Source organism: Gallinula chloropus (genome assembly GCF_964237585.1).
Source record: "Gallinula chloropus genome assembly, chromosome: 16".
Lineage (NCBI taxonomy): Eukaryota > Metazoa > Chordata > Aves > Gruiformes > Rallidae > Gallinula > Gallinula chloropus.
This window is the reverse complement of record NC_140101.1, coordinates 2246380-2273280: the sequence shown is the minus strand read 5'-3', so window position 1 is coordinate 2273280 and position 26901 is coordinate 2246380. Positions and strand designations below refer to the sequence as shown.

The following is a 26901-nucleotide window of genomic DNA, read 5'->3' as shown; positions in this document are numbered from 1 at the left end:
TGGTATTGGCCTATTCATAATAGCTATTCTCATATTTAAGACAGACAAAGGAATACTGTAGTTGCAAACTCCAAAAGCTTCCCTGAGAACCTTTTTTCCATTGCGCTTTCCACTGGAGATCCAGAACTGCTCTTCAGATTTCTTTCAGAAAATAAAAATAAGCTACTTTATAATACTTCAGAGTTCCCATACCCAGTGGATATCTGAACACCTCGGGGTTGGGAGGCCCAGCACAGGTTCAGATTTACAGGTAGCTTGCAGCTCCAGCACTTGTAGCAACATAGAACATAATTCATGTGTGAGTAGGTGATCTGGACATACGACCATAGACAACATGAGGGTTTAAGCCAGTCATACGCTAGTCTTGGATCAGACAAGACCCTGTTCTTGTAACATTTTAACCGTTGGATCAACTTTGGAAGAGCATGGCTACTCAGGAAAGATGCCTGCTCTTCACCAGCTACCAAGCCCCACAGCCTACTGGAGAACTTAACCTTCCATCCTGATCTACCTCATGGTCCAGGTAGAAAAAATCCTACTTTTCTCAAGAAGGTCCAGAAGTTAAGTAAACGAGAACACTGAGTTCGATCAGCTCCACGTCTCAGAAATGGCCTCTTGGTTACGTTTTGGTCCTTTTTTTTTTTTCTTTTTTTTTTTTTTTCTTTTTTTCATTCATTAAACAAGTTTTCTAACTTGTAAACCTGAATACTTGGAGGGAAAGTTCCACCTTACAGTCTGTTTGCTTGCTCGCCTCCATCCCACAGCACTAAACCTGGATGCCCTTGACGGCTTGCTTGATGCTCTCCAGCAGGTCCTTGTTCTCTGGGTTCTGGTAGCACTCCTGGTTGGTGTACATGTCAGTCAGCGTGTTCACATACGCATCGAAGTTCTGCTCACTAATTGGCTCCTGCAGCCCCCAAAAAAAGAGCCAAACAAAAGCATTAGTGGGAGAGCAGGAGGAGGCAGAGATGTTACATTGCAGTTGATCAGCTGTATATGCACCAACAGCCAAAGGTCTCAGCGTTGGGGCCTTTTTGTGCACGGTGCTGTACGTTGGGGAATCTCATCCTGCAACCCCTGATCCTGCTGGGTTCTTGACTGTGTCCTTAATTTTATGCAAAGGCCTCACAGAACTATTAACAGCATCAGGTTAAGGGTGTGCAGGCAGTTTGACAGGCCTGAGGCTGAATTAAGCCATGGAAACGAAGAGCTGGAGGACAAGAGGAGGCAGGGATTGCTGAAGCATCAGAGGGAATCAAAGGCAAAGTTAGGACAGGAACTGGGTCACCTTGGGCTCACATCTGCCCACACCAGCACACTGCTGCTGTGCTACAGCTTTTGCTTTTGAGGGGCACGGTGGAAACCTTGCAAATGTCTAAGTTGGAGTTTAACAGGAGAAAGAGAAAGGGTGAAGGGAGAAAAAGAACAGGAATAAAATGAGCATACAAGTCTCATGGGCATTATTTAATTGGAGTTGCCTGAAACCTTGAAAAAATATTTGCTGAACAGTTTATTTGACCTTTATGTGTCAAACACTTTACAGAAAAGCACTCAGCAAGAGGTTTCCTGCCAGTTAGGCAGCTGGGTGAATACTATCCAAAACTGCTCTGTTGGAGGATGGCTTCTCTCCAACCAGCCTGAATTTAAATACAAACCCCAGTGAAAAGGATTCCCAAAGAAAAAGGCAAAAAAAAAACCCCACAGGAAAAAAAAAAATAAATCAAAAGCTCATTCCTCTGATCATTGTGATGGTCTTTCTGAGTTGTAAGAGGACAACTCCCCCAACAACACAACCCCCCCCCACCACCTCCATACACCTGGTTTTGACAACAGTAATTACATTCCTGGGAATAGAGAGAAGGTAATTAAGAGCCTTTTGTGGTTTTACTATTTTAATGCAGTCTTTTCATTTTGCAGTAACTCAATGGTAACATGCTGTGGGCTGTTAGACCTTGTTAAATTAAACAAAATACACTCTCTTTAAGAATGCTATTCTTTGGCTGCCAGCTATTCAAAACTGAATTGAAACTACCTGCATTATAATAGGAGCTGTAAGATCTTTCTGACGTTGAAATCCAATCCCTCCTGATCTCTGCTTGTGCTGTCTTAGCCTAAAAGGCGCTGGATGCCCATGATAAAGTTTCCTATTTTCTGATAATGCTCAGAGATGTAATGAGACAGAACAATAGATACAAAGGGAGATCAGCAGAAAATGACAACAAAAGGGAGATATAATGCAAGCCTCAGAGATAAGGGAAAAGTACTGATTTTATAAAGGACACGTAGGTGTATGTAGAGAAATTCTCCACTCTTTAACTGTACGTAAGCCTCATTGTGCAGTGGGGTTGGCACAGGTCCCTCAATCGTGCCTGGCTGGGGAGAGCACCAGCAAAAGTTTCTTACCATGTGCGGAAGGCGGATGTTTGCAAGACTTTGGATTAGAGCCTGGCTCAACCCTGAGAGCTCCAGGAACAGGGCTTCGTTTTGCTCCTCTATGATTTTGTTTTCCTCCTCGATGTTCTTCAGGTTTTTCTCCATGGTGGAGATCTGCAAAGAATCATAGAATGGCATGGGTTGGAAGGGACCCCAAGGATCACAGAGCTCCAACCCCCTGCCACAGACACGGCCAACCAACCTCCAGGCCTGGAGCTACACAAGGTTGCCCAGGGCCCCATCCAACCTGGCCTTGAACACCCCCAGGGACGGCACATCCACCCCCTCTCTGGGCAGCCTGTTCCAGCCCCTCACCACTCTCTCTGCAAAGAACTTCCCCCTAATATTTAAATTAAACCTTCCTTCCTTGAGCTTTCATCCATCCCCCTTGTCTTGCCATGAGCAAGGAGCATGGCAAGGTTACCAGCCCTTCTGCAACAGCGTTCACCACCACCCATGCAAGGGGCTTGAGCACACGTCCCCAGCCTTGGGTGCACATCTGAGGACACAAACCTGCGACTGTAGTTTCACCATGGCCGCTTCCATCTCTGAGTTGGACTCGTTCAGCTCACTGATCTCCTTGTTCAGCTGCTTGATTTCTTCATCGTTCTCCAGAACTGCAGGAGAGAAGGTGTGGGCAGTCAGCAAACACTCACAGGAGAAGAAAACACATTGGGCTTTCATAGAATGGCATGGGTTGGAAGGGAGCCCAAGGATCATAAAGCTCCAACCCCACTGCCACAGGCAGGGCCACCAACCTCCAGGCCTGGAGCTACACAAGGCTGCCCAGGGCCCCATCCAACCTGGCCTTGAACACCTCCAGGCACGGGGCATCCACCCCCTCTCTGGGCAGCCTGTTCCAGCCCCTCACCACTCTCTCTGGAAAAAACTTCCCCCTAATATCCAATTTAACCCTTCCTTCCTTTAGCTTTAATCCATCCCCCTTGTCCTGCCATTCTCTACCCTTTTAACAAGCTGAGTTCACCCTGTTGTGTAGACATCACTACTTACAAAGTCCTCACCTTTGCTTTCACATCCTCTAAGCAGGCTGTGCATTTTGCCTGTTCTTTTATTCTTTTCATTTTCCTAGTAAACATTTCTGGCATCACAGTTCAATGATACTTTCTAGGTCAATATGTAAATGCAAAAGCCAACGACAGCACCGCGGTTGGAGTCCAGCACCTCCACGCACCCTGCAAGGTTGATTGCCCTGAAAACTCCGGTCATTCTCTCCAGTCCTGAGTTTGGGAAGCTGCCAGCTGATAATTCTAGTAGAGTGGAGGTATTTATAGGTTCCAAACTATCTAAGTATTCAAGTGAAATGCCTGAACTTTGTCATATACCACAGAAGCCTCAGTAATAGCACTGGAAATGCAAAGTGCCGTCGCTAACAAAATTCCAGATCCAGAAATATCTGTGGGATTACAAGCCCTGAATAGGTGAAAATTGCTGAATGACTGCAAGGGATTTGTAAAAATGTCAGTGAGTGTTTAAAAAAAAAAAATCTTAATTTAAGCATTAATTCTTCTTGCCTGGGATTTCACTATGGAAACTTCTCCTTCATCGTTTCACCCACTCCCCTCCCAGTGTGTCACCTGGGGAGCAGTGTCAATACTGCGCCACCCCCAATATCCAGGGAACCTGAGAAAGGGGTGTTCATAGCATGTGATAATCCTCCAAATCTGAGGCCACATTTCAGTTGTTGAAAGCTTCCCAGTTTGCAAGGAAAAAGATAGATGGGCTGAACACCCTGACACACCTGCAAGGCAACAGGAGTGACAATCCTTACCGTCGCTGGTCTTGAACTTTGTGTTAAGAATTTCATCCCCTGAGAGTTTTCCTTTCTTCCCAGCAAAAGTAGCTCTTGGACACCCTGACAAACTGAAAAGCAAGTAAAAATGGTTTTCATAAACTCTTGGTATTTATAGGTGCTTATGTTCCCAACAGCACGTACCGTTTGGTGGAGTTCACGCTGCGAGACAGTTCTTCTAAAAGCTTTTTATGGTGCAGAGGAAATTGCTTTATGAATAATGCCACAAAACTCCCCATTTATAAAGTGAGAGCAATTTTCCCTGAACAAAGATTAAAAAACACATTGTTTTCTAAGAGAGGGGGCACAACAGGTGAGGAAAATGATGTTAATCTGGCTAGTTTAGGCATCAGAGCCCCCCCATTTGGGGTGCCCAAGTCCTGTTCTGGCTTGCTCAGGGAAAGTTGATACCAGTTTTAATAATTTTGCTCAAACCAGATCTCATCGTTGCAGGATGAAAACAGCTACACATTTTCCTCCATGCAGAAAGCTCCAACCTTGGAGCAACCTGACTGAGGGCAGCATCAAAAGCACCACCTATTGAGCCTTCCACGAAGAGGTGAACGATGCTCAAGCAGCAACCTACAGAGAAGTAGGTTACCCCATAGCAATGTTGTCAAGCTCCTGCTGATTTCCACCCTGTGACTTACCTTCTGTGAGTGAGGAAGCTCCCGTTGGCGTGGCCAGAGCCATCGCAGCCCGGGGTAGGACAGGTGGGGCCTTCGTTCTTCAAGGACTTCCAGGAAAACGAGGAGCCATTGAGCGATCCTTCCTTCTGCCTGCGGGCGGCGAGCGGGCACCCTGATGCGCTCCGGTGAGAGGCGTATTTTCCACTGATGTGTCCAAGCCCAACGCAGCCAGGAACTGGACACCTGGACACAGGGAATTACCAACAATTACAGCCTGGGAATGAAGACAGACTTAAAGAAATTAAGGATGGGTGGGAATGAGGAAGCCTGAGAAGAGAACGTTAGCATTTGGGGGTTCTCATCTGAGCTTTACGGGGTAGGTGCATGGGGGATGTATAATGGTAGATGGGAAATTAAATGCTGTGACTGCCCCTTCAAGAGAGCCAAAGGGAACCAAGGGGAATCCTGCAAGAGGGAAAGACTGTGGGGGTCACGTTGTGCTCATGCTCGCAGCAGAAGCAGGTCCTAGAGGTGTCCTACACCGTGTGTTTGGTGCCTCATCGAGGGCAAAGACAGCGGGTTGGGCTGCCTGACTTTGGATCCCAACATCACGTGATGCTGACATGCTCACACCAAACCATCACACACTGACAGCCAGCTTGGTGTTATTGTGGAGGATCCCAGGATCATCAGCTTCATCACCCTGCACTAGCACAGTCAGTGCAATCTAGGAGCACTGTCTGTGCCCATGGGCACACAACCCTTCCCTGCGAACCAGTCCCTGGCCCAGGAGCTGGTCCTGCATACTGAACAGCTGCAAACCTGCTCCTGCAAGGAGGGCAAACAGGGGGATTCTGAGCCTGTAACCCATCAGACACGACAAACCAACCCTGGGGCACTGCTCAGCTTGCAGCCATGGCACAGCCTCGCTTGCTCCCACCCCCTTCTGCTGCACATCCCACGGCTACCAAGAGATCAACCTGCTCACAAGGGGATAAAGGTGGGAATTACTTTCAAGCTGGCACACGAACCCTCCCACCTCCATGCTTCCTCTGCCCTTTATGGCCAGTTAAAGCACATGGGAGCTGCGCGGGGCACCACGGAAGCATGGGCACACTGAACTAACTGCCAAGAGGATGAGTGCCTCTCTAAAAGGCGCCTCTTTCCTCCCTGCCTAATGGAATGCTCACTAAATTCCGCTGTTAGACAAAGCCCGGTGTATCTATTAAGGTTTCTGCTGTGGTTTGCATTTGTTTAAAGCTGCTAGCCAATTATAAATACAGTTAAAAGTTTATTACTCAAGGGAGGCTACTCTAAAAAAGCGGGGGGGGAGGTGGAAGTAGGTATGAAATGACAAAAATAACCCCTGTGTCCTGGGTTTGAAAGCAATTAGGGACTTTGAGTTTCCCCAGCAAAATATCCACTGAGCTGCTCCTGAAAATCACAAGCTGCAGAAATTATTACCCTGATTGTTTATATTTCGTACAAAAGGGAGATGACAGCAGAAGGGGGGAGGGGGGGGGGAGGGGGGGGGGGAGCTGTACACCCAGCCTTTTCCCAAGATAATTTGAAAAATGCTGATCTTGATTTTAATCAGCTGCAAATGCAGCACAATTCACTTATAATATCCCTGCCAGCAGGATCCTCAGTAAATTCATAACATCATTGCTTTTATATGATCACGAGCAAATTACTGAATCCTCAGGAGGAAAAGGAGAAGGGAAAAAAAAAAGCAAGAGAGAGAGAGAGAGAGACAAACCCCAGCATTTAGTATGCAGCCGTTACGGCCCAACCGTTACATATTTTACACTGTTAATTTAACTTTCATTACACTTTCACTGTTAAAAAATAAACCAGAGCCTTATTGTGCAAAAGAGCTGGCTTGGACAATTTTTTTTGAATACGTTTTTCAAAAATTATTATTATTTAACAGAAGCACCAGTGGCATTTGATCCATTAGGCAGCCATGGATGCTTCTGTTTTATGTCTGGGATGGGATAAATCATAGAATCATAGACTGGTCTGGGTTGGAAGGGACCCCAAGGACCACAGAGCTCCAATCCCCCTGCCACAGGCAGGGACACCAACCTCCAGGCCTGGAGCTACACAAGGTTGCCCAGGGCCCCATCCAACCTGGCCCAGAACACCCCCAAGGGATGGGGCACCCACCCCCTCTCTGGGCAGCCTGTTCCAACCCCTCACCACTCTCTCTGGAAAAAACTCCCCCCTAATATCCAATTTAACCCTTCCTTCCTTCAGCTTCACTCCATCCCCCTTGTCCTGCCAGTCTCTGCCCTTTAACAAGCTGATTCCCCTCCTGTTCCTCTGCTCCCTTCAGGGACTGGGAGGCTGCAGTGAGGTCCCCCCACAGCCTTCTCTTCTCCAGGCTGAACCAGCCCAGCTCCCTCAGCCTCTCTCAGTAGGGGAGCTGCTCCCAGGCTGAGGTGATCTGTTCAATCATGTCTGTAGCAAATTACTTGAAGGGTGAACAGCAAAACCAACAGGGACTAAATGACTTTCTCCTCAGTGACGATGTGCAAAAGTCGGCTGGGTTCCAAGCGGCGCTCGGCGCAGGCAGAGGATGGATTTAGAGCCAAAGCTCCTTAATGCAAACCTGCACCGGCTGCACCTTGCTGGAGGAGGCAGCACAGCAGTGTTCCGAGGGCTGGGGGAAGCCAGCAGCAAAGGAATCCTTGTGCCATGTTGTTTTGCACATCTCAGAGGAGCTTCTGCCCCTCCTGGGTGTACTGGAGGTACAGTGGTTGCTGTCTGTGCTGCGGGACATTGGGGGATACCCTCGCATCCTCACAGCCCACCCGCCACTGCTGGTGGAGCAGCAGAGGCACAGTGAGCCTCCAAGGCTCCAGGATGGACAGCATCAGCTTTCTAGGAGTCAGAAAACCTCAGTTCTGGTGATGCTCCAACCCCATTTCTTGTTACTTCACCTTCCCAGTGCTTGCAGCTTTAGGGTGGACTAGGAGAGACCCAGCCCCTGATGAGGGTGTTGGGAGGGACTGTTGTTCTGCTTGGGATGCTCTGACAGCTCATCCCACATGTCTATATAAGCACCAGCTGCATCGTAACACAACAGCCACGTAAAAGCCCTTCCTGCTTGCACTGGGAATCAATCTCTTTGCAGAGAAACCACATGGTACATCCTCAACTGGTCCCATCCCCAACTGGGGCAGGCAAGGATGAGTAAAGCCACAGCTTCTCCAGCCCCACAGGGCACATCTCCCAGGGGAAAGCATGGAGAGGGGCAGCCTCCCAACTGGGGATCTCAAACCAAATGTGCAACAGTCAGCAGCTGCACAACAGCATGTGCTGCGTGTCCTTTCCTTCGCTGTGCCATTTACATGACCACCAGCAATTTAGTGTATTTGAGCCCCAAAATGATTTTTTTTCCCACAGATTCTCTAGTAGGTTGCTTAATTTTTAATAAACTCCACTAGGCCCCTGCTAATTATCACACAGCTCATTTAACTGGGAGGCTTTCCTTCCTGTAGACTGAGGAATAAGAACAGAGCAGATGGCTCAAATATCATCTTTTTCTTAAAGGTCCTTCCCCCTGGCTGGCGCATCCCAATTCCCCGCAGCCCCTGTGGGGCTGTTCCACACCCACCAGTTCCCACTCCAGCAAACCCCAGGTCTGCAGAGGAATTCACCTCCACTCTTCTGCAAGGGCAAGGCTTGCTTTAGGGCTAAAATTGGGGAAAAAAACATGCCTTTGTGACAGTCTGCTGAGGCAAAGGGGTTTGGCTAGAAATGCCAGCTCTGCTGAGCATCCAAAAACTCTTGGAGAGGGTCAGTAAGTTATTCCATGTTTCTTTTTACCTCCCTCCACCTGCACTTGCTGGGTTAGTGGATGGGGTCCAGAAGGGCTGGGCATGCTCTGGGTTAACAAAAAACAGGATGGAAGAGTCAGTGCTGGCCCCAGCCCCAGTGTAAAGGCTTTGATGTCCTGTAGCTCTGCGAGGGATCAAGATACAGACCCCAAATCCCATGTCAGAACGCTGAGCCTGTGATGCTCGGCTTGCTAAAAGTCAGGGCAAATGGATTTCACAGCAAATGAAAGCCCCTGGGGTGGACGAAGAGATTTTAAAGTCTCTGTTCCCAGTAGGAATAAACCCCCTGGAATGTTTTGATAAATCCAGCCCGAGGCAGCAGAGCCAGGCTTTTCCAGTTCCCTTTGAGTATTCAGCCAGGGCAAAGACTCTACAAAAGGTTTCTTATTTGGGGTTATCAGGTCCTGACCCAACTTGGTGCTTGGTAGGAATAGATACAATTATAGTGCTCCAGGGAGTTAAGCAAGCCCACCAGCACCCCCCACCTGCCCATGGCTGCCCTGCAACGTGTCACTTGACTGAGGGTTTTTACCCACATTTCCAAGGCTGGAATTGTATCAAGCACAGGTCAGAGGGGAACTGCTCATGCCCTACCAGCCTACCTCTCACATCCACAGAAACACTAAGGAGAAACACACTGTTCCTTCCCCCACCCCCTGATTTTTCCAACCAAAGGTCAAAATCACAGCACTGTTTGTGGGCTGGACGCTTCTCCCCTGGGCACATCTGTGCAAGGCAAAGGGCGCTGAGCAAAAGGCTCCGCTCAGGAGTTTTATCCAGACTTACTTCATCAGCTCTGGGTCTTCTTTATCATCCTTTGTCGGGGTGATCTTGATCCCGCTTTTCTTGGCACGAGGGCAGCCTGACAGACTGTGGTTGAAAAGAGAAGAAAGGCCTGTCTCACTGGCAGATTCACTGCATTTGCTATTCCCCTGCTTCAGTCATCTCTTTCCCTTGAATCTCGCACTGTGTTTTTGATCTCTCTCATTTTGTGGTTTCACATCATGGGGAGAAGTCAGGATAAAAAAAAAATATAAAATACAAAAATTGAGGGAGATGGACAGTAATTAATGGTGTCTAGATAAGAAGATATCTGCTAACAGCCTGCGATGTTTAATGGAATTGTTGAAACAGAAGGCTCAGATCTCTGCTATTAATGCTCTAAAGTGATAATAGAAGTCATAAATAGGTAGCATTATTAACAGGAACATTGCATCAGCTAAAATCTGACCCTTTGTCTTTTATTCTGTTGAAGGGAGCTTCTAATCAGATGCTGGAAACATCAAAAAAAAAAGGAGAAGTCAGATTAAAGAGATGAAAATAGGCTTCAGTTGTCAGTAACATTAATGTTTTATTCAGAACTTTACAACTCTGCCCACTGCAGGAGAAAAAAAAAGAGGGGGGGGGGGGGGTAAAGGAAAGAAACACCACAACAGAAAGAGGCTACAGAGAAAATAATTTAAGGGAGATCTTACCTTCTGTGTGATGCATAATTTCCTGTTATGTGACCAGAGCCATCACAACCAGGAGTAGGGCACCTGCAGAGGAAAGGGATGCTCAGATTAGCCTGGGGATGTGAGCAGGGGGTTGACACTTTGCGCCAGCTCATTTCAAAGAGAAACGTGGGGACCATCAGCAGAGAAGCAGGTTTTTTTCTTCCTGCCCCTTCTCCCTCCACAAGAACAAGATCTGGTCCTCAGTGTCCACGGCACCAAAGTTGATGCGTCGCTGCACAATGTCAGTGCTGGAGAGGAATGTTGGTAGGAAGAGGTGAGGATGTTAGGAGTGTGGTGGGTGGCTGCTCTCCAGCAAAGGGAAGTGGGTCACAGCCTCTGTCCCCACTCTCACAAAGGGGACAGCTTGGGAGAGGATAATGAGGCACATGAAAGACCTCCAGGACAGTATCTCTCTGAGGAAGATGCAAGGAGGCAGCAGGTAGAATCTAGGGTCATTGGGCTGGATGCAAGCATAGAAAACAAACCAGAACACCAGCCTGCAACTCTGGACAACTTGGCCATGCAGCTTTCTGCTCCAGGGCCACCTTGGCCACCATGAAGTGGAAGTCCCACCAAAGGTCTCAGCTCAGGTCTGGATGACTTGGTGGGTGGGAGTAATCTCACTGAAGGCAGACACCTCACTGCAGGAGGGTCCTCAGAGCCAAAAACCCTGATGTGAGGTAATGAAGGAATAGGAGGAAAAATGTTAGGGCAACCCCAGGTCTCCTCCTTCAATAACACCATGGGCAGAGGATGAGGGGTTCTGAAGGGGGCCCTTGGTCTATGGCCAGTAGGTCTGGGGAAGTGATTGTGCCCCTGTACTTGGCATTGGTGAGGCTGCACCTTGTGTGCTGGGTCCAGTTCTGGGCTCCTCACCATAAGAAGGCCATTGAGGTCCTTGAATGAGTCCAGAGAAGGGCAACCAGGCTGGGGAAGGGGCTGGAGGGCAAATCCTATGAGGAGCAGCTGAGGGAGCTGGGGGTGTTCAGCCTGGAGAAGAGGAGGCTGAGGGGAGACCTTCTCCCCACTTACAACTACCTGAAGGGAGGGTGTAGAGAGGTGGGTGATGGTCTCTTCAGCTGGGGGACAGGAGATGAGACAAGGGGCAATGGGCTCAAGCTGTGCCAGGGCAGGGGCAGATTAGATATTAGAACAAAACTTCTTTCCTGAAAGAGTTGTGGGGCTGTGGCACAGGCTGCCCAGGGAGGGGCCGAGTCACCAACCCTGGGTATGTTTAACAGAGGGGAGACGAGGTGCTCAGGGATCTGGTTTATCATAGGACAGGAGTGGTTGGACTTGGTGATCTTAAAGGTCTTTTCCAACCTTGTGATTCTGTGATCTCCAGGTCACCACAGACTGTGCACCAGCAGCTTTCGGTGCTTCAGTGCAAGATCTGCCCCTCAGCCGCCGCCGGTACAAAGGGGTCTTTGAAGATGCAGCCACGGGCAGGGGTTTGAAGGTAAACAGCCAGCGCTCTGGGATGTGATTGAAAGCAAAAGCTCAGGATGCTTGTGTGATCACACAAACCTGCACAAAGGCTCGCAGGGGCTGCGAGCCCAACCGAGCAGCAGCGATGACAATGGCACGAGTTAAGCACCACATCATTAAGGGCGCAGAAGCAAGAGAGGTGAGGGGATATGAAGCACCACGAGCACAAAGATCTGCTCCCAGTGCTGTAGGTGACGTGGCAGACATAAAAGTTGTCATGGGGACAAAGAAGAGAGGCAAGGAGTCCTTGCTGAGGATGTGTGTGCCAGCCTGCCAATTAGCCAGGGCTGTTTGAGTCAAGTGATTAGGATGGGGAGGGGGGAGGAAATCCACGGTGCTGCCACAGGACAAGAGGGAGATGCTCAGCTGCTTACTTCTGAGCTGGAGCAAGCAAAGCCCACAGCATGGCCACAAGCTTGCAGAATGCCCTTCCTCACTGGGGCAGCAAGGGGAGGGTTTTGCTGTGCCTCCACTTTCTCAATCCCCATTTTTAAAGCCAACAGTTTGGTACCACTGGTTGGTACTTTGCAGCAGAGAAGGGATTGATGTGAGAGTGCTCAGTGTCTTCAGGACAGCCCAGTGAACTGATGGGCAACTCTTAGGCAACCTCTGAGGCCAACATCTTGGAAAAACTCATGCTTGACCTGGGCAACATATAGCTGGGGTGCTCTGGCACCTGAGAGTCACTGGAGCAATAACTTCCACAGATGCCTTTAGTTTTGGGGCTTGGAAAATAGTCTTTTAAAAAGTTGGGGTGGGTTTTTGTGGTCAGAAAATATCAAAATTATCCTAATTGTACCAGCTCTGAGGGAGGTTTAGGCAGGTCATTGAATAGTATCCAATAGGCAAAAAAATTGGCACCTCAGTGCGGCAGAGCAGGAATATGCCCTGGTCCCAGGAGGGGTGTAGGAAGACTAAGTCAGGGCCAAAGCTCAGCCTGCTCAGCCCCATGAAAACATAAATGCATCAAAGCCTGGTGCAGAGAGAGAAGGGACACACCCAGCAGGACCTTGATGAAGGTGCCAATTCTCTAACTCATTTAGAAATTGCAGGTTTAGGAGATGACGGTGACATTTCCCTGTTATATGCTGTTAAAATAGAAAGCCAAACTATCTCTTTGCTGTTCTAGCTTCAGGGTGGGATGAAATTATGAAAACACTAACACTGGACTCCTTTTGCCTTTCAGGACTTTTAAAGAGGGGAAAGAAGTGATTTGATTTTTATTTTTAATTATCTGGAGACAAATCATACCGACAGAGACCTTTTATTGCATGTTCCAGCCTAGAGCTATTTTTTTTTATAACAGGGATATTAACCCCTGAAATAGAATTTATAATAGAAGCAGAGATGGGGCCTTATCTGAAGTTGTGAAAAGCTACGACTGCAGTATCTGTAATATCTCCAAATCCTCTTCCCTTCCTCCCTCCTCTGCTCCCATCTACACCAGGACAGAGAGGGGGGGGGGAAAAACCCAAAACTTGGGAAATAACATTAAAAAGCTTTGTTTTAGGCAGAAGCCTCCTGTTTTATATAGCATTTTGATAAAAAGTGTTGGCATTGGATGCCCAAGGGGAGCAGGGGACACTGCACAGCAACGCTCAGTCTCAGGGATGACCCTGTTCACTCATTCTTGGGACCTTTACTGGAAATGGGCACTGTTCCTGAGAGCTTTTAATAACTTCAACGTTAATTGCCTGATCTCTGGTCTATTCTTCAAGGCTGTTGGAGAAACACCAGTTCAGCAAAGCTCTCTTAAGAGGTCCTTTCAAAATGTATATCGTCTCCAATGCATGATTAAGTGTACTTAGCACCAATCATGTGAGTCCTTTCCATCCACTAGCATCTTCTATTAATATCAACTAATCCAGCTACTTTTCCCACCTCTGTGATAAGGAGCAGACAGTTTAAAAACAGTTTTCCTGGCACCAGCACCCACACCAGCAGTGGGGTGAAGAGCAGTGCCAGAACTGTGCTGACCTCCAGCCACCACAGTGGGACCTGGGGCTTTACTGACCACCATGGGCTCCCTCCCACCTGGCTCCCTTACTGTGGCCCACACATCATCAGGTGCAGACAGGACACAGGTCATGTGCAATGTGAGGTCCCCTCCATGAGTTTTATCCCCAGTAGGTGCTCTTCAGTTATAGGGATGGATATCTGAGAGTCTAACTAATCCTGGAGCTGGATTCAGCAAAGCAGGGAGCTTAGAGGAGAATCAGCCTCCTAAAATGGGCTGGCTCCATGGGAGTGATGTTGGAAAAAAATTTCACAATTAGCTTTTCCCCTGAGATGTAGGTTGGGTGGAGGAGGGTTCAGATTCCCCCCAGTGTCTCCATCTATTTTAAATACAATTTGTATTATGCCTTTCTTTAGGGGAGGCAACCTAAGAGAGAATTTGGGAAACCTTGTGAAGAATAAGCTCCTAGGCAAAGTGAGGAGTTTTAGGAAGACAGCAGCAAAGCTGAAAACAGGTTTCAGAGGAAAGTATTTGAATGTAAATGTGAAAACCAGGTTGCTCCCATCAGGAGGGGAAATGGGAACAATGAAACCTGGGTGTCCATGAGCCCTTTGCCACTGGCTCAGGATCCAGGCTCACCAAGTGTTCCCTTGCTCCCTCTTCCATTCCCTCACAAATCAAACTCCCAGGGAAATGAATAGGAACTTCTGCTGCTGCATTCCAAAGGGCCCCTAAAATCGAGCATAAAATTAGCAGCCCAGGTTCTCCAAAAGAGTTCATGTCTCTGTGTCCTGGTGGTATTTTCCCAGCTGTGTTTCTACCCCGTGCTAAAAAAGCATGTGCCTTTCTCTAGGCTTGGGGTTATTGGAGAGCCACACAGAAAAACCCTGAATGAAAAGGGTTATGGCACAAACGAGGGAACAAGAGCTTGGGAAATGAAAAAGAACACCAAATGACAAAGAAAATAGCACATTTCTGCAGCGCCCAAAGGAAGCCTGCCAGGGGTCCAAGTTATTTCTGATGGCTGTTGTGATTTCCCCACCACCACCAAAATAAGCCTTGCTCCATGATGCTGACTCTTCCCAACGCAGCAGCTGGAGGCTTGACTCCACCAGAGCTCCTCGCAGGCAGATTTCCATGGGCTCTTTGGAAGGAGAAGGGAGGGGATGGGAAAGAAAAAGCAGAGCAAGAGGAAGGGGGCAGGGAGGGGGGAGAGAGAAAAAAAAAAAAAAAAAGGTGGGGGAGAAAAGAAAAAAAGAAAAAAAAGGAAAAAAAGTTCCAAGTTGAGCGCAAACATACTTGAGGTCAGCAGAGTGGGCAGCCATGAGGTTTCTGAGGCTCTTGTCAGCAAGAGGACAACCAGAAAGGCTGAAAGAGAAGAGATGGAATATCTGGATAAGCAAAAAAAAAAAAAAAAAAAAAAAAAGAAAAAAAAGGAAAAAAGGAAAAAGAAAAAGGGGCTGGGGAGGGGCGAGGGGGAGGGGCAACAGAAGGTGGGGAGGAAACAGAACCAAACCATCCACGAGGTCAAAATAGATACTAAAAGAAAAAAAAAGTTGTCTTAGAGTCCAAAGGATGGAGAAAGGTCAACCCACCTGCGGTGAGAGGCATAGTTTCCTGTTATGTGTCCACTGCCATCACAGCCTGGGGTTGGGCAACTGTGCAACAACAACAACAAGAGCGAGTGTGAGCGCTGGGGAGGATTCACCAACAGCCCCAGATCTGCACAGCCAGTTGAATTCCCCTTGGGGTCTGTTTGGGGTGTGTGGGGGGGCTCGGCCCATCCCTAGCTCCAGACCTCTTAAACCAGCTCCTTCCATTGGACAGGCAGAAGGTGCTGCATCCTGCCTGCTGCTGCCCCCAGGTTGCATTTCCCACCCACCCCTCTCCACTGCCTCCCCTATGAATTGCAATTGCACAGGAGAAGGGCCATCCCTTCTCAGTGTCCAAGGAATAAATTCCAGTCTAGGGGAGCAGTGAGGCTTTGGCACAGTCATGCCCTGCCTGCCAGAGGCCAAGGGGCATGCAAGAGAGCAGGGATGTCCTGGGACAGGTTGAGTTTTGGGGATGCAGGTATTCCCCATTCACCCTTGAGTCCTCTTCACATCCACAACACCCACACAAAGGCAGTGAGCTCTAGAGCCAGCATTGGAATGGAGGTGTTGGAGCAGCAGAGATGTATTGCTGTGTGGTACCCACTCATGTACCAACAGGAGGGCAACAAGAAGATGGAGGTGAGGAGCATCTTCACAGCAACTACTGTCAGTGCCTGGGAATGGCCCAGGGACTGCACCCACAGACATCAAACACACCCAGCAGGAGAGCCTGCTCCTGATTTAACTACAGCTAATTCATTACAGCCCTTGGGCCAGAAAGGAACCAGGATGCTCAATGGGAAGAGCAGGCTCAGGGCTGCCTGTGATGCTGTTTGTTTATTCCAGGGCTGTTTCCATTTAGGAAATTTCTCTACCCTCCTAATACAATTGAGGCACAGGAGGGCTTCAGGGCTGCACCTCAGAAATTGCTATGCACATCACTGCTGGGCTTTTTAAAAGCCTTTAGAGCCTGTGCAGGGCAGCTGGTCTGTGCTTTGCTCACTTAGGGAGAACACTGCTTCTGCTCTGCCCCCATGGATCTCCTTCCTGCCTGTCTGCTTGTACAAGGTCAGCAAAATGATCTCCACCAACTCTTCCCTGCTGGACATAAGGGGAAGTCAGACACACATGCCCACACACAGCAGATCTGGTTGGATGCCTGGAAGGAGACATCACCCAACACCACCTCCAAACTGATCCCAGCCTGCCTTTAGACCAAAGCCAGGTCCAAGCTGGGGCATTTGGGTTGGTCTCTAAATGGTAACCAGTAGCTTGGAGGATCAGAGCAGTAGTCCATCTAATAGACTAGACCTGGGTCTATATTGCCACCCCCCCAATGCCATGAATAGGCAGGTGGGAGTTGGGTTAAGATCCCTCTCCAGTGTAAGCTGCAATCTTTCTGTAGCCCTAGTTCACATTTGGTGGCCCTGCAGTATCACAGTGATGGGACCTGTTCTACGTTGAGCAGACAACCAGTCCTGCCTTCCCAATGAAGCATCGTGAGATCGACACCCCTATTGAGAAGGTACTGAAATCCCTTGGGTGCTCTTGGCATCATTTGGGACCCAGTGTCCCAAAACAAGGGGCAGGAGATTGGGCAGGTTCCATCACTGTGCCACAAACACTCTGGCAGGAAAATACCAGGGAAAACAGACCCTGCAAAGAGGTTTTCACAGCCCCATCCACGAATCCTTAGGGCACCAAGCTCCCCAGAAACTTCCCTTCATCACTGCAGTTTGGAGGCTACATGGGAATGTATTTTGTCTTGACCTGAAATGGTATGAGAATAGGGTTTCTCTTTGAGTTTCCATTTGAGCCACTCAGATATGATAATCACAAGAAGAAACTGGGCAATCACAGCAAGAAATGGAACTACACTTCTGATTTTAAAATGCATTTGCTAAGGAGTTTTGCCTCCCTACTAGCCTGGCTGTTCTGGGTACATATTATGTATGTTTTGGAGGAAGAGGCAAGAAGGCAGGACTTACGTGAGCAGCTCTTTCTTGATGTCCTTGGAGAGGAATTTCAGTTTGAAGTTGGTTAAAGTAACTTCCCCTGGGTATTTTCGTTCTTCGAAGTTTTCCTCTGACACTTCTTGCTCATCAGCTTCCGAGGAGGCAAAAGAGTGAGCAGCAGGCTCTGACTGCAGGAAAACAGGCAGGAAGAGTGGTTGTAGTGAAGGCCATTGCTGCTGAGCCATGGTGGAAAAGGATCCCAGGTTCATCCCAGTTCATGCAGCGTTGCCAACACTCCCAAGGCCTTTGCAAGCACCTTGCAGTACACAAACCAGAGATCAAATAATCTGTATTTCCCCCTTTTTGTAGGGGAAATGGGTCAAAAACGGCTGTATGGGGATTTACACCTGGCTCTCTCATGGTCTTGAAGGGATGAAGATCAGTGCAATCCCTCCCATACTCATCATACTCAGCAGCATTGGCCTCCCCATGGACAGAGAGGCAGTGCCAGGACACCCACCCCAGCCTAGGGTTAAGTGCTGGGTTCCCCCCCTTGCCAGAGTTAACGTTAGTGACATCTGCTAATGCAGATATAAATCATACTGGGGAATGTCACCAGGAGCATCACTGGTGCAAACGAGCTGAAAGGATTTACAACTAAGAAAGCACTGCAGAGCCAGGACAATGCAAGAGGTGGCTTCTTCCTTAGAAAGGGCACTTAAACAGATCCAAGAGCATCTCCCTCCTGCCCGATTGTCCACAGCTCGTGTCTGGTAGCACTGATAAAGTCAATAATACTTCTCTCCTAGGCTCAAAGGGCAAGTTGGGGGTTCTGGGGTAAACTGTGCAGGCAAATATGGCTTTCCATCATCCCCTGTGAGGTGTTATTTAAACATCAAGAGTCACAGCTCACCTCTTCTGGCTCTTCTTCCCTCTGACGGTTTGGTTTAGTGTAGTCAATGGGCCCGTCCCATTCATCCTGGCGGGAGGTCTGGCTGGACTGGGGGGAGGTCATGGTGCTGCTCGTGGCACTGGTGCTGTTTTGGCGCTGGGACACATCTGGGGACTTCATGCTGGGACTACTGCTGCAGCTGCTGCTGCTGGGAAAGGTGCTCTCCCGTTTGCGGTGCTTGTTCATACTCAAGTCCAGAGTCCCATTTTCATCCACCTCAATGTCCATGGACTGGAAGGTTGGAAACATGCCCAACGTTAGCAGCTGCCAGCAATTCCCCATGGGGATCCTGGCCCCATTTGTCTTTTGTGTGCAGGGGGCAGGTCATTCATGTCCCATCCTCTCCACAGGCAGTAAGAAGGAATGAAGTGGAAAGGGATGCTCACATTTTCAGAAACATGCCATGTCAATGTGCTCCTCTGCCACCAGCAACGTGGCATTTTGACTCAGTTGCTTAGACAAAGGCATCTAGTGCCATTTAAGATGCCCCATGGCATCAAAGACATCTGCCTGAGGCTGGGGATGCTACATGAGACTTCTGAAAAATAGCTGGAGGTTCTCCTAGACACAACTAGAGAATCTCAAATGGTATCAGATACAGACCAGAGAGCATCTGAAACCAGCCCTGAGACTCTGCTTAGGAACAATTCTCGTCACAGATGGGTGATTTGAACCATGCTGTGTTTCCATAACACCAAGAGCCAAGGTTACCTCCTCCAAACTGTATCGTTCAAAGCGGAGATCAAGAGTGATATGTGCTCATAGAATCATAGAATCACAGACTGGTCTGGGTTGGAATGGACCCCAAGGATCACAGAGCTCCAACCCCCTGCCACAGGCAGGGACACCAACCTCCAGGCCTGGAGCTACACAAGGTTGCCCAGGGCCCCATCCAACCTGGCCTTGGACACCCCAGGGATGGGGCACCCACCCCCTCTCTGGGCAGCCTGTTCCAACCCCTCACCACTCTCTCTGGAAAAAACTCCCCCCTAATATCCAATTTAACCCTTCCTTCCTTCAGCTTCACTCCATCCCCCTTGTCCTGCCAGTCTCTGCCCTTTAACAAGCTGATTCCCCTCCTGTTTCTCTGCTCCCTTCAGGGACTGGAAGGCTGCAATGAGGTCCCCCCCACAGCCTTCTCCAGGCTGAACTAGCCCAGCTCCCTCAGCCTCTCTCTGTAGGGGAGCTGCTCCAGCCCTCTGATCATCCCTGTGGCTCCTCTGACCCCTCTCCAACAGCCCCACATCTTCCTTGTGTTGGGCCCCAGCTCTGGACACAGGACTCCAGCTGGGGCCTCCCGAGGGCAGATGATGACCCTCAGCATTCCCAGTATTATTTAAAGATTGAAATAAAAGGAAGGGGGAAAAAAAAAACAGGTATTTTTCCCATCCCAAACTTGAAGCCTTAACCCACTCCTCAGCCTGCTGGAGCCATGGCCCCGGGCACGCTTGGCTCACCTTGCCAGGGGCCTCTTGCTGCTTCGTGCTGAGATTCTCTGGCATTTCCCAGCAGCGTGTGGAGAGGTTGAGGATGGCAGTGGCAGCCATGTGCGCAGCCTCGGCGTCGTGGGAGTAGTCGAAGCCTGTGGAGGAAGATGAAGTGCTCTTCACGTAACTGCTGGAGGGGCTGTGACTGGGGGAAGAGGCCTTTGGAAAAGGTTTGGCTGGAATGAAAAGAGAAGGAACAACACAAGGCTAATGTATAACTGGCACGGGCAGCAGGGAGCAGTTAAGTCACCGGCACAGCTAAGGTTGCAGCAGTTCCAGTGGCATCCCACGGTTATTACCAAGCCATGGGCTATTTCGTTGCTGGGGATGTGCAACGGGAGTGGTGCTGGCTGCAGCTGGTGTGATAGCTTCTTGGTGTGAAAACTTAATCCCTTAACCAACTCTGCCATCAAGTCTTAGAATCCCAGCCTGGTCTGGGTTGGAAGGGACTCCAAGGGTCACAGAGCTCCAACCCCCCTGCCACAGGCAGGGACACCAACCTCCAGCCTGGAGCTACACAAGGTTGCCCAGGACGCCAGCCAACCTGGCCTTGAACACCCCCAGGGATGGGGCACCCACCCCCTCTCTGGGCAGCCTGTTCCAGCCCCTCACCACTCTCTCTGGAAAAAACTCCCCCCTAATATCCAATTTAACCCTTCCTTCCTTCAGCTTTAATCCATCCCCCTTGTCCTGCCATTCTCTACCCTTTAACAAGCTGATTCCCCTCCTGTTCCTCTGCTCCCTTCAGGGACTGGAAGGCTGCAGTGAGGTCCCCCCACAGCCTTCTCTTCTCCAGGCTGAACCAGCCCAGCTCCTTCAAAACACAAGTGCTTTTTCTCCATTAAAGTTACTCATCGATGGAAACAGTTAAAGGAGGAAGCTCAGAGAAGCTTCTTGGCTCTTTTTTTATTGATCTCCCTGTGCTCATAACTTATCTGCTGAGCTGACTTACAGGGAGATTTCTTGCAGCACGTTTGAAAACCCACAATTAAAAAAATTACACGGCCGTGAAATATGAGCTTCTGATGATGACAGCAGTGAAATATGGATATTCTGACAGCTGACATATGATTTAAATATTCCTGAGCAACAGGATTTATTGCACAGCCACACGTGGCCACGACACTGCACTGCTACCGCATGTCACAGCACACAGCAGTGCCATCCTGGAGATGCAATTTCTTTTTGCATCCCATGAAATGAAAGTGAGTATTTCCCCAGGGATAACCCACAATAAATTTTGCCCTGATCTTGAACCTGCTCCCATTTAGCAGAGCCCTGACCCACACAGAGATCCTCTGAAGTCGAGAGTTCCAGTGTGTGCAAACAAGGGATCATCTGTTTCTCACAGACTCACACAATGACCGGGTTGGAAAAGACCTTTAAGATCAAGTCCAACCATACCCATCCTCTCCTAAACCAGATCCCTGAGCACCTCATCTACCCGTCTGTTAAACACACCCAGGGATGGTGACTCAATCCCCTCCCTGGGCTGCCTGTTCCACATCCCCACAACAATTTCAGTGAAGAGCTCTTCCTTCACATCTGCTCTGACCCTGCCCTGGCACAGCTTGAGGCCATCTCCCCTTGTCCCATCACTTGTCACTTGGCTGAAGAGACCATCGCCCACCCCTCTACTACCTCCTTTCAGGTAATTACAGGCAGTGATAAGGTCTTCCCTTATCACTGTATTCTGGATCAGTTAGCAAAAATATTTAAAGTCTTAATTCATTTCTCTATGCCCTTTTTTGGGAAAAACATCCCCCCTTCTTCAGTGGGAGTCTCACCCAGGGAAGACTCACAAGCTTTGACCTGACAATGGTGAAGCAGCAAGACAACCTTGGTGGATGCAGCCACAGAGCAAAGCCATCTCATTATTCCCATTCTAAACCCATAATATAAGACACTATAAAATGCTAATCTTCCTGAGGACTGCTTTCTCCCTCCTTGTGTGCGTATATAATGCATATTGACATTAATGGGAGTTACGCACACACATGCAGGGGAATATAAATCCCTCTGGATGAAGATCTCTTTAAAACAAGTTCTCAGTGAAAGGAACAGATTTCCCTGCTATGATTGGCAATCATATTCATCTTGTCGCTTTGATTAACTCATTGGAGGTTTGCCCAAATGGTTATTCTTGTGTATCACTGCTTGTTTTCCAGTCCCTTTTCATCCCTGTCTTTGCGGCGGGGTGCGGGTATTTGCCAGCCCAACCTGACAATATCCAGGATTGTGAGATGCCAATTTCAATTTCACACCGTAGGCTCAGCGATGCTTTTCCATTTCATAAGTATTTCTACCACTAATAGACTGGCAATCAGCAAATTAGTAAAATAAGTGATGAGAAAAAATAGAAAGGATTATCCTAGTGGGTCTGCTGGAATTATTTTTGTCAGTACAATTACCCTGAAAATTCTTTGCTAATATTGCAAATAACACAATCTATTCAGAAAGAGAATCACTTGTGCTGGGAAACAAATTACTTTTCCATCAGCCCTAACCCAGGATGACAGTGGCAGTTGTGCTCTCTGGCCTCCATCCAATTTCATTGTCTGATCCTTTACAGATTTAGTACTGTAATAAAGGGCGCTTCCATTGTAGTGCAACAACCGGGATGCTTTCAAGTACGAGCACTTTTTAGAGAGCAGCTGCATCAGGATTAAACAGGATTGTGGAAGTGGGATTAGCCAGACAGAAAGCCCTCTTGAGGCTGCTGACTTCTGCAAACTCTGCTCCTAAATCTTTCCTTCTTTTTTTTTTTCCCCTTTTCCCCTCAAAAAGACATCTTCAGGTGTCAAAGAGAAGGGGGAGATTTAACATCACTCTGCAGCAGGCTGCTTCCCCATGCAGCCTCCCTCCTGCTTCTGAGATCCCAGCCCCTGAGGGTTTATTTAGCCATTTCATTTTCACCCACGTTTTCATCTCACAGTGTTGCGACCAGCGCAAGGTCCTCGGTACAGAGCGGAGGTGGGTGGCTGGGAAAGGGAAGAGCTGGGAAACAGGAGGTGGGTGATCGATAGGCAGCAGACATGGAGAGCAGAGCACAGCAGAGAAGACAAATGGATGGTGTGGGTCATATATAAGATGGAAGAGAAGAAAACTGTAATCCATTTAGCTCGATGAGGAAAGACAGATCAATAGATATGAACTGCAAAGCAACAGGGACTGACTGAGGACAGCTGTGTAACTTATCCCACCTAGAATGACAGAATCAGAGGGGTTGGAAGAGATCTCCAGAGCTCATGGGGTCCAACCCCTCTGCCAAAGCAGCTCCCCAGCTCATATTGCACAGGGCAGCGTCCAGACAGGGGTGGAATCTCTCCAGAGATGGAGACTCCACACCCCCTGGGCAGCCTGGCCCAGGGCTCCCTCACTGGGGAAAAGTTCTTCCTCTGCTCCAACTTGCAGCCATTGCCCCTTGACCTGTCCCCACAGACACTGAAAAGGGGCTGCCCATTTCAACGCTCAGATTACTGTTCCCACCACTTCCCAAAACTGAATACAAAGCATCTCTTCCCCAAGCAAAGCTTTACAGGCAGCCACAGACTCCTCACACCACTGGACCCATCTCTGCCTCCCCCATTTCCATTTCTCCCCTCTGCTTCACAGCAGCAGGAGAGATCTAGTGATCCATCACCCCAAAGTCACGATCCCAAGACCCTCGAGCAAGGCAGAAAACGCAAAACCCAGCCCACCCCTGCTCCCAACTTACATTTAAAGGCTTTAGGTGAGGTTTCGCTAGTCTGAATCTTTGGGGCAAGCATGCGTTTGCCAAAAACCTGAGCATCAAAACTTGCATAATCGAAGGTGACCTTGGAGTACTTCTCCAGCTCCTTGGCCAGGTTGGCCCGCGGGGTTGCTGGGACCATGTTGGGCCGATAGCTTCCGTACTGAGGGATCTCCAGTTGCTTCACAAAGCACATAGGCCTGAGGATGAAACAATGAGCAGCAGTGATTTCTCTTTTCTTTGACAAGGTGGTTGTTAGGAGGGGACTGAACGCGATGGGGATGTCTAGCTGTGCCTTGTCCCCACGGGGTTCCTGGGGAAGAGAAGGCAACGACAGCCCTTTTGCTGTCCCTTAGAAAGTCTCCATCTGGTTTGGGTCTCCTAGATTCCTCCCCTACCACTTCCCTCTTTTTTCCTTTTTCCTTTATTTTTTTTCCTTTTTAGGCAAAATACTGAGGTGTCCATCTCATGCAAAACAACATTCCTGCAGGCTGCCATGGTGTGGCAGCATTTTCCAACAGCAGTACAAACTTGGGCATCACTTGTTTGTGGGACCCACAGCACAGGATGGCACACAAAAACATGAGGACCCCAGTTTAGCTCCACTTCCCCCCCCCCCCCCCCCCCCCCAGGATTCACTGCAAAATCACCAGGACCTCTCCCCTGACTTCAGAGTCCCTCTTAAAGACCCGCTTTCTGCTGGGCTGCCTATCATGAATCAATTTGTCTTGCATATAAATTGTATATAAATGGCCTATTGTTATTCTCCTTCCTGTGACCTCTTTCCTCCTCAGAGCGGGAGCTCCTTGGAGCATGGACTGTCCTCGTGATACGCTCAGAGCGCTCAGCGCCCAGCACGGGCTCCGCTGCAAATAAATAAGTAATCGCCCTAAATGGCCTTTCCAAAGCAGGGAGTGCTGGTGCACAGGGGTGCTCAGCAGTCCTGGGGAGCAAATAAATAAATTAATCAGCCCTTGATGCCTTTGTGGGAGTGTTGCTCAGGGTTTGTACTGAGGGGTTTTTTTCTTTCCTCCTGCTCTCGTTGCAAAATAACTAACCATATTACAATCCATCTGTAGCCTCATGAATCACATCAGCTACGGAAGCCAGCATCTATCAGGGACATCCTTAATGTGAGACAGCCCTTTCTCCCAGCAAGATGGAGATGGGCAAACCAACAAAATAAATGTGACTGCTTTGGGAATGAGTGGCAGGTTTCTCTGCTCCAAACCAAGCAGGTTAAGGGAGAAAAGCGGTGGACTTAACACAAAACTGCCATCGAGTAATTTATATGTAGCCTAAATCTCCTCCTCCCCCTCCCTGAGCCCACCCTACTTATAATGCTAATATAATAGCCATCATTCTCTGGCAGTTTGCATTGCAGAGCAATCGGCACAAATGCCTTCTGCTGCACTGGTAAAACCCTTTGGCCTGTAGCCTCAGCATTAATTGATGCTACAGAAGCAATTCATTGTCCTCAATGCCCTCCCTGGGATCATCAATTAAATATCTCCCCACCTTGGCGAGACCTATGATCATAATAACAGGACTCAGCAGTATCAGCTGGAAGGAGCCGTGACGGCTGCTCTTGCAAGCGTGACATCGCGGGGAGGGCTGGGGCAGCGCCGTTACGTGGTGCTGGGCTTCACCCTCCCACTTACCTGAGTATCCGGTCAGAATTGGAGCTGGTCTTTGAAGGGTCACCAGACTGGGTTTGTTGCTTTTCGTGAGATTTGGCTAATTTTTCAGCAGCAGCAATGGGGCACCCAGATAAACTGTGGGAGGGATTTTTAAAAGGGGGGGGGGGGGGGGGGGGAAGAGAGAGAAAAGGAAACGAAGCGTGAGGGATAAGCAAGAACATCTTCACTCGTGTTTCAGGGACCCAAAGCTGCACTGAGCCCATGGGAAAAGTCTTTACATTTAAGGAGTTTTTTTATTATTGTCATCCTAGTTTACTTTTAGACTTGGCAAGCAGCAAAGCAGCCCAGTATCAAGTGCCACATCTCTCCAGGATGAGCCCCAGAGCATCCCCAGGGTTGGGAAGTGGATCAAGGAGGCAGCTCCCCGAGGCCAAGCACAGCAGGGGCAGAAGGGGACAGGCTGGTTTCTTTGAGTGGTTTTAGCAGTTAAATGGTATTTTTGATTTGTATTTATTTGGATCTTTTGCAGGGACTGTTTGAAGGGAGCCTTCTGAGGGCACTTGTGAGGAAACATTTGCACTTCAGCTGTGCACGGCTGCCAGTGCACCAGCGCCTGGGGAAGGCTGGGGACTGTAATGGCTTTTGCTCACACACAAGCTACTCATGACCCTGGCTCTGCCTCTCTGGGACAGCTTGGCTCTTATGGTGATTGCTCAGGGAAGGTAAAGAACCCTCACAAGTAGAGCCCACATGCTCCCAGCCAACCCCAAGCCGTCACAGGCATCTTCATCACCAAAGCAGCCAGCACCGAGGGAACCCCAGCCCAGCCCCGTGAAATTCAGGGCTCTGACCCCATCAGCCCGAATTGCTGTGCCCAAAGCTCACTCCATAACCCACTAACACCACTGGATCACCTTGATCTCACTGCGATCGCTTGCTGCCTGCACCAAACGGAGCCTCTCAATTCCCTCCAGCAGCTCCAGCTGTGACAAAGCACCCAGCAGCATCTTCCCCAGCTGAACGAGTCACAACACAAACTCACCTCACGGCCACAAATCCATCACATTTGCAGAGCCGTCACTCTCTGCCAATTAAGCTCAAGTGCAATGAATGGTAAATCATAAATTCATGAGCTCATCACTGTAGCACAAGCTAGTCTGGCTTTTTGGAAGGTTTCTAGCTTATAAATGCCCCGACCCCTCCACTTGCAGCCTTTCCATGTGTAAAAGTGCTCGAGTTTAACTGAAGCCAGAGCATGGAGTATAATTTACAGGTCCCAAAGTGCAACCCTGTCCCCTCCTGATCACATGTGGGCTGAGGCCCCACAGCAAGATGACCTAAATTCCCAGCTCAACAATAATTTCAGCCTAAATAGCGTGGAAATTCCTAGAAAGCCTGCTAAATGCCACACCACTGAACACAAACATCACCCTCCAGTTAGCCTCACCAGGCACCCTCTGCTTCCCTAGTGCCAAACACCTCCTCCCTGAACCCCACCTACATCTACCCTTCCATAGTCCCACTGGTGAGCCTGGAAGCATTGCTTTGCTCTCTTGCCCAGCCAGAAATCACTGCCCCATCTTGCTTTCTCATATGACTCTCTGTCTTAGAGTCACCCCTACTCCTCCCATCCGAGTTCCACCATCTCTCAGCGCAAGAGTAGAGCCAAGGCTTTTGGGGCTGTTTTCCCTGCTGCCACCCTTGCCCTGGCTGTTACAGAGGAGAAGTCAAAGCTGGTACCTCCTGTGCGTGTTGCGGTTGCTGTTGACGTGACCCTGTCCTGTGCAGCCTGGCGTGGGGCATTTCAACACGTTCTCGTGCATCGCCAAGACTTCAGAGCCAGAAGGGGAAGGGGAGAGGGGGAGGGAAGCAAAAACAACT

General features: G+C 49.1%; 1 protein-coding gene across 1 annotated transcript in view; it reads right to left on the bottom strand.

Moving 5' to 3' along the window:
- Positions 1-766: 766 nt before the first annotated feature.
- The window catches only part of MYT1 (myelin transcription factor 1), a gene marked incomplete at its 3' end in the record, with an annotated part of 45341 nt that continues 19206 nt past the window's right edge, over positions 767-26901 (bottom strand). The window contains exons 8-22 of the mRNA XM_084271713.1: positions 26761-26851; positions 25042-25155; positions 23366-23580; positions 19618-19823; positions 18122-18391; positions 17242-17396; positions 15254-15316; positions 14958-15026; positions 10193-10255; positions 9504-9587; positions 4894-5115; positions 4223-4314; positions 2947-3050; positions 2404-2547; positions 767-907 (exon numbers count right to left, since the gene is read on the bottom strand). Coding sequence (XP_084127839.1) covers positions 767-907; positions 2404-2547; positions 2947-3050; positions 4223-4314; positions 4894-5115; positions 9504-9587; positions 10193-10255; positions 14958-15026; positions 15254-15316; positions 17242-17396; positions 18122-18391; positions 19618-19823; positions 23366-23580; positions 25042-25155; positions 26761-26851 — 2033 coding nt within the window. The remainder of the gene's footprint in view (positions 908-2403; positions 2548-2946; positions 3051-4222; positions 4315-4893; positions 5116-9503; positions 9588-10192; positions 10256-14957; positions 15027-15253; positions 15317-17241; positions 17397-18121; positions 18392-19617; positions 19824-23365; positions 23581-25041; positions 25156-26760; positions 26852-26901) is intronic.